Source organism: Epinephelus moara, chromosome 5, assembly GCF_006386435.1.
Source record: "Epinephelus moara isolate mb chromosome 5, YSFRI_EMoa_1.0, whole genome shotgun sequence".
Classification (NCBI taxonomy): Eukaryota; Metazoa; Chordata; class Actinopteri; order Perciformes; family Serranidae; genus Epinephelus; species Epinephelus moara.
The window spans coordinates 7,288,807-7,300,660 of NC_065510.1; the positions used below are offsets into that span (position 1 = coordinate 7,288,807).

Here is an 11,854-nt window from a genome sequence, read left to right on the forward strand (position 1 = left end):
CATTAATATTCAGAGTTGAGAATACATTTTAAAAACATATTCATACATTATCTTGACCCGTCCTGTCCAGTGGTGGAATGTAACTAAGTACAGTTACTCAGGTACTGCACTTAAGTACAGATTAGAAGTATTTTTACAAAAAACAATGCATAGACTCATACTAAAGTAATCCCTCTCAGTCATCACTTAAGGCCCACTAGAAGTGTGTGGCGGTGTAGCTATGTGCAGAGACTCTGCCCTCTTGCTATATTTTTTATTTTATTTTTATTTTTGTGTTTGGGACATTGATGGGACCCAGGTTTTACTCCAAAGTCGAAATCCAGTGCATGGCCAGTGACTTGTGGCGTCAGACACCAACAAAAAAAGGCGTCCTTTCACAATGGCATGATACGCAGCCAGTTGCCGTTTTAGTTTAACAATGCCCAGCAGCGTAAGGCGGGACAAGGACGAAAGTTAAAGGGATAGTGCACCCAAAAATGAAAATTCAGCCATTATCTACTCACCCATATGCCGAGGGAGGCTCAGGTGATGTTTTAGAGTCCTCACAACACTTGCGGAGATCCAAGGGGAGAGGAGGTAGCAACACAACTCCACCTAATGGCAGACGGCGCCCCAGATTCAAACGTCCAAAAATACATAACGGAAACCACAAAATATCTCCATACTGCTCGTCCGTAGTGATCCAAGTGTCCTGAAGCCCCGACATAAAAAGTTGTTTGGAAAAACGTCATTTGAACTCTGTTTTTAGCCTCATTGTAGCCTGTAGCTCTGACCGCCTCTCTGTGCACCGCGCTCACGTGTTCAAATGACGTTTTTCCAAACAACTTTTTATGTCGGGGCTTCAGGACACTTGGATCACACGGACGAGCAGTATGGAGATATTTTGTGTTTTCAATTATGTGTTTTGTTTTGTTGCTACCCCCTCTCCCCTTGGATCTCCGCAAGTGTTGTGAGGACTCTAAAACTTCACCTGAGCCTTCATCGGCATGTGGGTGAGTAGATAATGGCTGAATTTTCATTTTTGGGTGCGCTATCCCTTTAAGGCTGCGAAAGTCCGAGTGGGTCAGGCCAGAGGGATGGTGCATGGGTCAAACAGATGTCGACTTTCACCCGAGAGAATGGTGTTCACATCCTGTGAGATTATAGAGCCAAACCCTGTTCTTTTTTGTTCTAAACCAAACCATGTGTTTGTTGTCAAAGAAAAAAAAAAAACCCAGTTTGTGGTGTTGCACCGACGTAGTGCATTTATTTGAGACTGTATGTAAACGGCAAATTTCCTGTGAAAACAGAAGTGTATTTTGAAAGAAGACAATGCATGTAACAGGCAGAACTGGACGTCAATAACCAATTCACCCAGGGTACCTTGCACATCGTATGTGGATGTGGAAAGTCCATGACCAAACGTCGATATGTGACGAGACTGGAGTGACAATGTGTTGTTTATGGACGTGTACCTCCACAGGGCTCAGGTGAGGTGGGGGCTTTATGAGGAGGTGGCAACCAGGTGACAGACTGTAAACGGCAGTCATCCATGAGACACAATGCTGAAAAAATGTATGCATGGCGAGGTAAAATGCCAAACGAGATCGAATCAGGGGTTGGCTCTTAGTTTCACTTTTGCTGGTGAGTGTACTTATAAAACAGTAACCAACAATCCTGCATAGTATACCTTTAATGTTGAAGTTTTACGGTACCCAGGGCCTTGAAAGAGCCTCGAATGAAGATGTTTTTACTTCTAAGTAATTAGTGCCATGACTAAATTAAAAGTGGCTCAAAAAATCTGTTGAAAGACCGAACTTTGTATAAAAAATATTGGAAGCTCTCTGAGGCCCCTCTCACCCTTAAAGGCACAAAATGGTGTAGTTCACCCCTGCACTAGACTGGAGCCAAGTGAGTGACTGAGTGTGCTGCTGGAGCACCAAGGAAAAACTAACTTTGTTTAAAACACTTTTAAAAAATCAATAAATCAAAAGGTGTGAGAGAGAGACATGGATCAAGAGAGTAAGGGCGGGGGGCCCACAGAGACTATAGGGCCCAGAATTTGATACAATGCCTCTGCTCTCTCTACAACATGATGTCAAAGTCTGTGTTATAATATAATTAACATGATTCATTCAATGTGTGCTGTGATCATGCCATTAATACTGAAACTGGAAAAGCAAAGGCTCATGAACACAGTTATAGCTGATTATATACACTATGTACAGGGCCATAAATGTTTATACATACTGAACACACATGCATAAGTCTAAATGCACACCATAAAGAGTGAAATTCAGGATGAAGTCCAGAGTAAACTTTTATTGTCGTTGCACTGAGACAACAAAATGCAGCTTAGTATCTATCCAGAGATTCAACGAGCAGTAAAACAGTACAGAGTGATAAACAGGATAAACAGTGGTAGAGGATTTGTCATTGACACTGTGAAGACTTATGACCCAGCCTCTCTAGTATGGCCTACATATCAAGTTGCTGTTTGCTCAGTTTATTATCTGGGTTGGTCTGTTTTTTTTTCGCATGAACAAGGTGAAGCCTAGACTCTACATGTTTCCACAGAACACGCTACTCCCCTTTAAACGTCTGCTGCATTCAGGGTCCATCTGTAAAATCGGTTATTCTGACTGTAAATCCTAAATGTTACCATTCTGCTTTTTGAAAGATGAATTACATTTATATTCAGTTTATTCGAGAAGGGACAGTGCAAATTAATTAATACACATGATATTAAAATGCCAGAATGAGTCAAGAGGCTGTTTTTCATCCGTCGTTCCATGGCCAAGGTGTTTCAAAAGGCCTCCAAAAATACCACAAACAAAAACAAAGCAGGGTGTACAGGTTTTAAAAACGTCCTAAAAAATACATCAAAGAGAGGAAGGAGAACAAACAAATAAAAACGAGAGGTCATGCTGTTTAAGGATAGGAAAGGGACAGAATCTTTAAATGCACTAGAAGCAGTAGTGACACATGCACATCTAGAACGGCATTGCCAACAAGCAGGACATAAAACGTAAAAATGGGTTAGTGCTGACATGTATGTAATAGTAGTTCTCTAATGTGAATTGGAATTACAATCCACTTTCTCCATTTGCATTTATTTGGTTTGCACTTCCAAGCCAAGGTCCTGCGGGACTTCCAGATCCAGACCGACAAACTGGTGATGGCTAACCAACCGGACATTGTGTTGATCGACAAACAGAAGAAGGCAGTTGTGATAGATGTAGCAATCCTGAGCGACAGCAACATCAACAAGAAGGAACACGAGAAACTCGAAAAATACCAAGGGCTGAAAGAGGAGCTAGAAAAGATGTGGGGAGTAAAGGCAACAGTGGTGCCAGTGGTAACCGGAGCACCTCTTGGTGGGGTTGGTGTGTGTCTTCCTCAAGTTCCAGTCCTCTACCAGAGACCTGGGAGTTTGAAGGTTCTGAGTAGTATCTGAGATGTTCCTAGGACCAAATGTGTCTGGACAGACCTCAGGTGTTGTACCTGGAATCAGCTGGAGCCGCTCTCCCAGTTTGGGGATCACAGCCCTGAGTGCTCCGATTACCACTGGCACCACTTTGGACCTCACCCTCCACATCTGTTCTGATGTTCTGAGGCAAGTATTGGGACTAACCACCACACGTGAAGGATGAAGGGTTTTCTCCATTGCAGCTCCTACCCTCTGGAACTCACTCCCTAAATACATCGGAGACCCTCGTCTTCACCGTCACGAAATCCCCCAAACACACCTCTTCAAAACTCCTTACAACCTCTAAAATACTGTTCTTATTTCCCTTCTTATGGATGATTTAATTTGTTTTTTCTTTAGTTTTGTTTTCTTGTTCTTGTTCTCTGTAAAGCATCTTTGAGCAGAAAAGTGCCATATAAATCCAGTGTAGTATTATTATTATTTTATTTTATTTTTGTTCCTTCAGCCCCTGGTACTTGACAATCTTTTCATGCTGTTATACATGTAGGCTATATATGGTGTCAAAAATCAAACATATATGATGTAAAAACACACATTAGTAGTTGCTGTCAAACATAAACACAACATTTTGATGTTGTTTACTGACTGTTTGTGATTGAATCCAAACTCAATTTTACACTTTGCCAGTTTGTTTGGCGTGCCTATACTCTAGTACTCTTTATTCCGTTTGCACTTGAAGGCAGCATGGGTTTTCCGCGAGCCCCACCTCTCTCCTATCCGTCCAGGTAAGAAAACTTTCCCAGCCTTATTTAACCTGTCAGGCGTCACAAAGGTGTCATCAGTCATTCCCACAGGGTGTGAGAGGGTTTCTGAGCTGCAGGAGCCGGAACCGCCGCCTCAGCCATGGCCGAATCCCAGCTCATGTGCATGGAAGACGGCCACATAGGAGTCAAAGTCCCGGAGACCAAACCGGAGTTCTACTACAGCGAGGAGCAGCGCGCTGCCATCGAGGAGCTGCTGAAGAACGGCGACGGCGCCTTCAAGATGAGACTCAAAGAGGACAACATGAAGGACTTTTTATCGGCCAGAGAAGTCAAACTGTTGCTGAGCACCTTCAAACAGTACGACTCGGGGGATGACAGCAGCAGCAAAGCGCCGCCGGCCGGGTCGGAGCCGGTAGCCGGCGGCACGGACGCGGATTCAGGGGTCCATTCTACCTATTGGCCCCAGATGTCGGACACCGAGGTGCCGCCGCTGGACATCGGCTGGCCCAGCGGGGGGTTGTTCAAAGGGGTGACCCGGGTGGCCGTGCACACACACCCGCCCAAAGGAAACGGACCTCACATCAAGGAGGTGGTGAGGCGCCTCATCCAGGAGGCCACTAAGGTGAGGGGGCATGAGAGATAAGAGGACATCATTACTGTCATACTGTTCATGTCATTAATATTATTTGTATTATGAAGACGTTATTACAGAGCCTTTGTAAAGGCTTGGTACAGTCCAACTTTTTAACGACCACGTGTTATAACAGGTGATTTATTCATGTCTTTATTTTGACCATGTAAATGACAACAAAAACAGTAGTTGAAAACATATCAGTATCATAATAAATACATAATAAATTCCATCTCCAAATTCCATCAAATTACATGTATGAAAAGGAGCAGGAAGAAGTATGAACTTATCTAATCCTACCCCTTTATTCAGTAATTAAAATGATCAATAACTCACTTATAGAAATCCTCAGCTTGTCAGTATGTAAGAGCGACTCATGTACGCACCCACATCTAAATATTTACAATCCCGAACATACAAATTACCACTTTTTACACACCTGTATACACAGACCCTTAATTATCTCATACAAAAAAAAAAAATTCTTAATACACACACACACACACACACACACACACACACACACACACGACTTCATAAACCAATTAACAACGAATATATTGAGTTTTCTTTCAATCGTATGATATGCAATGAACTATTCATAACAAAATATAAATTTAGTCATCTACCCATGTACATTCATACAAACAAATCTACATACAGATAACTACATTCCTATCTACATATGAATCAATGTAAACACCTGGTTGGTGTCACAGCCCCTCCTCATCCCTGTGCCCTGTAATATGGTTTATGGGAAAATGAAGTTCAATAAAGGCTAGTCTCACTAGCCTGAGTGTCATGGCTTCCATTGAAGGCGATTTACAAGGGGGAGGGAATTTGATTTTTCCCTAACCAATCAGTAGAGATCAACGACTCACCCAGAATCTGACGTCATTAGTATCCATGCCTCGGGGGTGCCGAAAACAAGCGAGCATTGCCCGTTTAAAATGTCTCCGTCGTCGTGCACGCCCAGCTGCATCGCCGTTAAATCCAGTTTAGCAGCTTCCTTAATTTGGTCCTCCATTAACGCGAGTAGTGGCGAAATACCTCGATAGCATCGTTAATGTGGTCTATAGGATCTGCAGCGGTCGCCATTAGCATGGCGCTGATTGGGTAATTGCTAGACCCCCGGCGTTCATTGGTCCGTCCATCGTTTGGACAAGATAAATCGCAAATTCATTGCAGTATGCCAGACCAGAGATGCAAGCCTACTCAGTTGAGTGGGCGGGGTCTATGGTCTGGAACCAGGCTATAGTCTTACAGCTACACAACAATACAAAATCAATCTCAGGTATGTGTGAGGCTAACTGGTACAGAGCAAGAATACAGTGTAATAAATGAGGTCAAAAGTATGAAGACGACTGAAGTAATGACTCAGCAGCATTTACAGGAAGTTAGGCTTTTATTACCTGCTTGAAATCCTGTAGTTTCCACTGGCCCATTTATAACACACATGCACACCACTGTCAGTATTCCTACAGGTATAACATGGATATGTAGTCAATGTCTGGGAACATTAAAGGGACAGTTCAGATCTTTTGAAGTGGGGTTGTATGAGGTATTTATTCATAGTCAGAACGTTATTTACAGCAGATGTCAGTCGGCATACTTCTAATTTGGAGAAGCAGGCTGGATCCCAGCATGGAAGCTAAGCAATGTACTGCTATAGATGGGGCAGGCAAAAAACGTATTTTCGCCACCTACTAAAAGTACCGACTAAATAAAAAAGAAGGGAAAAAAGCATATTTATTTATTTATCTATATGTATGTGATGGAGAACTGAAGCTTTTATGTCGCTCCCATCCAAGCCAGACTCCATTGAGAAAAACAGTAATTTTTTCTCTGGGCTGTGTGTGACGTCATCTCGTGAGAGCTTTGCTTGTTGCCGGAAGGAAACAGAGGAGCCATGCTGAGCGCCGCTCAGAGTGGCGCTGGTTGTCCCGGAGTACAGTTGAGAGTTTTACTGCATCGGTATCATGGCTGCATATTTACCCGATTTTGAGAATGAAGATGAGCCCTTTTATTACGATGGCCGCCCGTAGTTATTTGAGCCCGAGTATACGGATGAGGAGCTCCTACAAATTGAAGAGCAGACGAGGATAAAGAGAGAGGGCCAATGAGCAGACAAGGATAAAGAGAGAGGGCCAATGAGCAGACGAGGATAAAGAGAGAGGGCCAATGAGCAGACGAGGGTGAAGCAGCGGCTGCACGAACGTGAATCTCTGAGGACTGGTGGTGCTCCTGTGGTTGCTGTGACTCCATGCCCACAGAGGAAGAATGTCTGTGTTGCAACGAGTGGGACCTGTTGCCCAATATTCATGGTCTCGATGTGTCCTGGGATGATACAGAAACTACCAAACGCTGTGTAACTACGTTAGAGGATTTCCCCCCCTCTGATCAACAGGGCAGTGCTGGATACCTTTTTTCATGTGCCCAAAATAAATTGGAGGAGGCGGCCAAAACCACAGGGACCAAATGGTCAACTATCCATCAAGTAAGTATAACTAATATGTCTTTATGCATGTAATACTAGGGGTGTAACGGTACACAAAAATCTCGGTTCAGTACGTACCTCTGTACACAAGTCACGGTTCGGTTTTTTTCGGTACAGTAATGAAAAAAATAGACAACTATTGAATATCTTTTACTTATTGGTAACCTTATTAAAACATACCACCACAGCAGCTGACTCTTTTTACATAATTTTTGAATGAAACAAATATATATAAAATCCTGCTTTTTCACATTGTTTGAATGCAAATAGAAATATAAAGGTGAAAAATAAAATCCTGCTGTTTTTTTAACACATTTTTTGAATGAAAAATATAAATATACATTTCTGCTTTAACAGTTTTACTCAATTAAAATAAAAAGTATAGTGCAGCTGGTCAGCTTTAAAGCCTGCTCAGATTCAGTTTTACTAGGAACTTACTTAGCTTTCCCACTTTGTTAAAGTGCAGTAAACAAAACATGCTTATATCTAAAGTGCAGTTTAAACAATTTTACTCAACTCCAGTGGCGTTGATTATTTCTTTAGCGTGATGGTCAGGGAAACGCTCTCTTTTTAAACGACGACGATATCGTAGTTTGCACCAGATTGCTTTTTCTAGTCGTGCCGGTTAACGTTCAAACTCGGGTGGTGTCGCTTTAGATGCGTTAGCATGTTAGACGTGTTTCCAAGTACATACCCGACCGCTGTTCTGCAGTGTCGGCACACTGCTTTTGTCTTGTCCACTTGTTTATTTCCATCTTCGTATTTTACCCTGAAACCAAAGTGTTCCCAAACGGAGGACTTAAGGTTTGCGGGTGGGTCTTCAGGTTCGTCAGGCTCACTTGCCATGTTGTCAAAATGCGAGAATGCGCTGCACAAAGTGAAAGCGGAGATTTACGGGACTCGGTCCGTCACTCAATTATGTCCGTCGGGGAACTAGATATTTTAAATGGTTCGGCTCGCAAAAACAGAATTAAAATAAAACAAAATAAAATCAAACAATATCCTGCGCCCAATAATTCGGTACAGGGTCGTGCCGAACCGAAAGTCGCATACCGAACGGTTCGACACAAATACATGTACCGTTACGGCCCTATGTAATACTGATACCTAGAATTGTCTCAGAGACGCACATTTACTGCAAGCAAAGCTCTTGCGAGATGACGTCACAGCTGGGAGGCAGTGAAGGGTCAGGGAAACGCTTAGTATGCCATTTACAGAGATAGCACTGGCGATCTGAACCGGTCAGTGGCGAAAAAAAGCACTTTTAATGCACAAACTTATATGGGACGCATTTGCCCCCATTTCTACCTCGCAGCTGCCGGCTGCATCAACCTCCCTCAATACTGAACCAATTTTAAAACGAGCTGTACCTATGAATCATACACACACATACACATGGGGAAATAGGACCCAGGTTGAAAAATACCGAAGTTATCCTTTAACATTGCTGAACGCTGGAGCTGCTGGTCTGTCGCTGCCTAGGTGACTTTGGTGTTTAGTACAGTGAGTTCGGATTCCCCAAAGTTGCACAATAACGCAAACAAACTAACTTATCGAGGCAGCAGTGGACCTGCAGCTCAGGTGGTCAGTGTCTAAAATTACTGTTTTTGTCAATGGAGTCTGGTGGCTTTTACAAGAGATGGGCAACTGAAGCTGTTAATGGCTTCCCCGTCAGAAAGTGCTATCTGTGGCAAGGTAAAGCAGTGAAAATACTCTCAATATTGCGCACACATTGATGTTATTGATTACTTTTAAGTGACTAAAATGTGTGTAAACAGTACATTCCTTAGCTTCCGTGTTACTACTTCTGTCTGCTTCACCAAACTGACTCTAAGTAATACACTGACTATGGATAAGTACCTCGTATAATCCCACATCAAAAAATTCACTGTCCCTTTAAGATGCTGTTGAGGCAGCAATAATCTGATGTGTGGGTGGAGCGAGAGATGGTACAATGGGTTTTGTTGACACCAAAGTCACCAAATAATGGCAAACAAATAAGGACATTTGAGCAAAGTATACTGTACATCAACTGAACAGGTGGCAAACACAAAATATATTATGTTTTATAATGGTATTTATGACATGTTCAGCAAATTTGGTGGTCAGTTTCTGTTGCAGTAGTGCCACACTCCATGGCCAAAAGTATGTGGACATGGACGCGTTAAATGTGACAAATTAAACCATCAATTTTTCTTCTGTCTGACCAGTGGGCCAAAAATAAAATACAGTAAGTTCACTTTTATAGGCAACTAACACACCAGCAAATGTTCACATTCCAGCTGCAACCAGTGACTTTTTGGCATGTCCTATAAAACAAAGGGCACATCCTCTTATGCAAGTGAATAAAAGGCGGGGTGATTGACTGTGTCAGTGATTAATACCTCCTCACACACAGACTGAGAGCCTGAAGTGGGTCTGTGTATTTGAGCTGCCCATTGTAATGTTTACTCATAGACTGCTGGAGCTCCGCTGAGTCATCTGTTCCGCCTGCTCACAGCAACACAGTGACATGCTCTGCTCGGCTCACCCCTGTGCCTCCTAAAAACTGGGTCAAAGAAGACGACAGACGCGTGTGTCAAATACTCACTCAGGGTTTTTATGTCTGTTTGATTTTGATTGGCGTTATTAAGTGACTCATCTATGGATTTCCATTTAATTTTCCATAGAAATCCCCTGTCTTTCTTCTCTTTCCCTCCCTCCCACACCTCTTTTCTTGTGTGCTTACTTTTTCTCACTTATTTTACTCACCTTCCTTCCTTCTTTCTCTTCTTCCTGGTTTTAAAGCTACTAAACCAGAAGCATTACAAGTGGTGAAACAAGATCTCTGCCCCTTGAAAGACTGATTTTCTCCCTGCTTGTATGCTTTTGATTAAAATAGTGATTCACAGTATGAACATTAGTCTGTACATATCCACCTTCCTTCCTGGTTTCTTCCTTCCTTCCAGTTATTACCTCGTCATGTTGGGCATACAGCAGGTATACGTCAGCTCAGTGTTTTGTTTGCTAGTTCATTTCCTCTTTGTAATATTTTCCTGTAAAACCAGGAAGTATTATCTTTTTGGGTGTTCCCCAGAGTTATGAGATAAACAAAAAGTTATGTAAATAGGTAGGCAGATTAGTTTGATGTGCATCTGTGGAATGTAAGAAAGCTACCAGCTTTGTTGTCACTTATCAAGAAAGACAATGAGCTTCTTTAGAGCAATAACAAACACACACATGCTCGAGATAACACATGTTGAGCAACCAGTTCTCCTGGCACCAACATAATCATCTTTGCACGCAGATAATAAATCTGTCCTCATTGGTTGTTCTTGTTTTGGTTTCTGATTTGACTCGCACTGAGTCCACTGTCCACACGTCTCCCCACATACCCAACTGCTGGCTCTTAGGAATTCCTTTATTTGGTAAAAGCTTGTTCCTCTGTTGTTACCCCCACAAGTTCACTCAGCATTTTTCCTCAATGAGACACTGAGTGGAAACAACAGGCCTTTTTCTGCCCGACAGAGAAACATTTGTTGCAAATTTAAAGAGATACTTTCTTTTTTTCCCAGTGACTTTGCTTTGTAAGGGAACAGTGGAACAGTTGAATAACACACATTTCCAAACCTTTATTCTCTGCCTGGACTGAACATGTCCCTGCATGTCTGAGAGGACAACCTCTCCCTTTTTTTCCCTTGTAATCTTTTATCCTGCACATCTGTATTCCACAGTATATTATTATTATTGTATGGACCCAAAATGCAGCTTCTGTCTGAGCACTGTGGCTTTGACTCTTAATTTTACCTATAAAGTTCGTAAGACTGAGAACAACACTTTCCATTACCTGTCTGTTCGAAAAACACCTGAGTCTACATACTAAGGCTACTTTAATTTCATTTTCTGTAACGACTTATCCTATTAGGGGTCACAGGGGGCCTGGAGCCTATCCCAACTGACATCGGGCAAGAGGCGGGGTACACCCTAGACAGGTTGCCAGACTATCGCAGGGCTGACACATAGAGACAGACAACCATTCATGCTCACATTCACACCTACACCTATTTAGAGTCACCAACTTTAAGTTAAATTTGTATTGTGGGAGGAAGCTGGAGTACCCGGAGAAAACCCACGCTGACACAGGCAGAACATGCAGACCCAGCACAGAAGGGCTCCCCCACCCCGAGGTCTAATCCCCCACCCTGGGTTCGAACTAGGAACCCTCTTGCTGTGAGGTGACAATGCTAACCGCTGTTCCACCGTGCAGCCTACTTTCACCTACAGGGCTTGATGCTCAATTCCTACTATTTCCCCAGATCTGATCATTATGCCTTGACTGTTCACATTCATGTTTGAAGGGACCCATATCTGACAATAGTTTGAACAGATCGGACTTGAAACACCTCATATGTGACCAATAATGGGTGCGGTTTCATGATGGCTTCTCATTCAGAATGAAATAAATCTGAATGAAATCATTCGGAATTAAAGTTTTTCCAGGTAGTTTACATGAGAAATATTCATTCTGAATGAGGGTTTACACGGGAGATCAGATTAATCGCCTTTATTCGGGT

At 42.7% G+C, this 11,854-nt stretch overlaps 1 protein-coding gene across 1 annotated transcript in view; it reads left to right on the plus strand.

The window, feature by feature from the left end:
- Nucleotides 1-4,198: 4,198 nt before the first annotated feature.
- The window catches only part of fam83fb (family with sequence similarity 83 member Fb), a 16,818-nt gene continuing 9,162 nt past the window's right edge, over nt 4,199-11,854 (plus strand). The window contains exon 1 of the mRNA XM_050044628.1: nt 4,199-4,795. Within this exon, the coding sequence (XP_049900585.1) occupies nt 4,313-4,795 (483 nt within the window). The 5' untranslated portion in view covers nt 4,199-4,312. The remainder of the gene's footprint in view (nt 4,796-11,854) is intronic.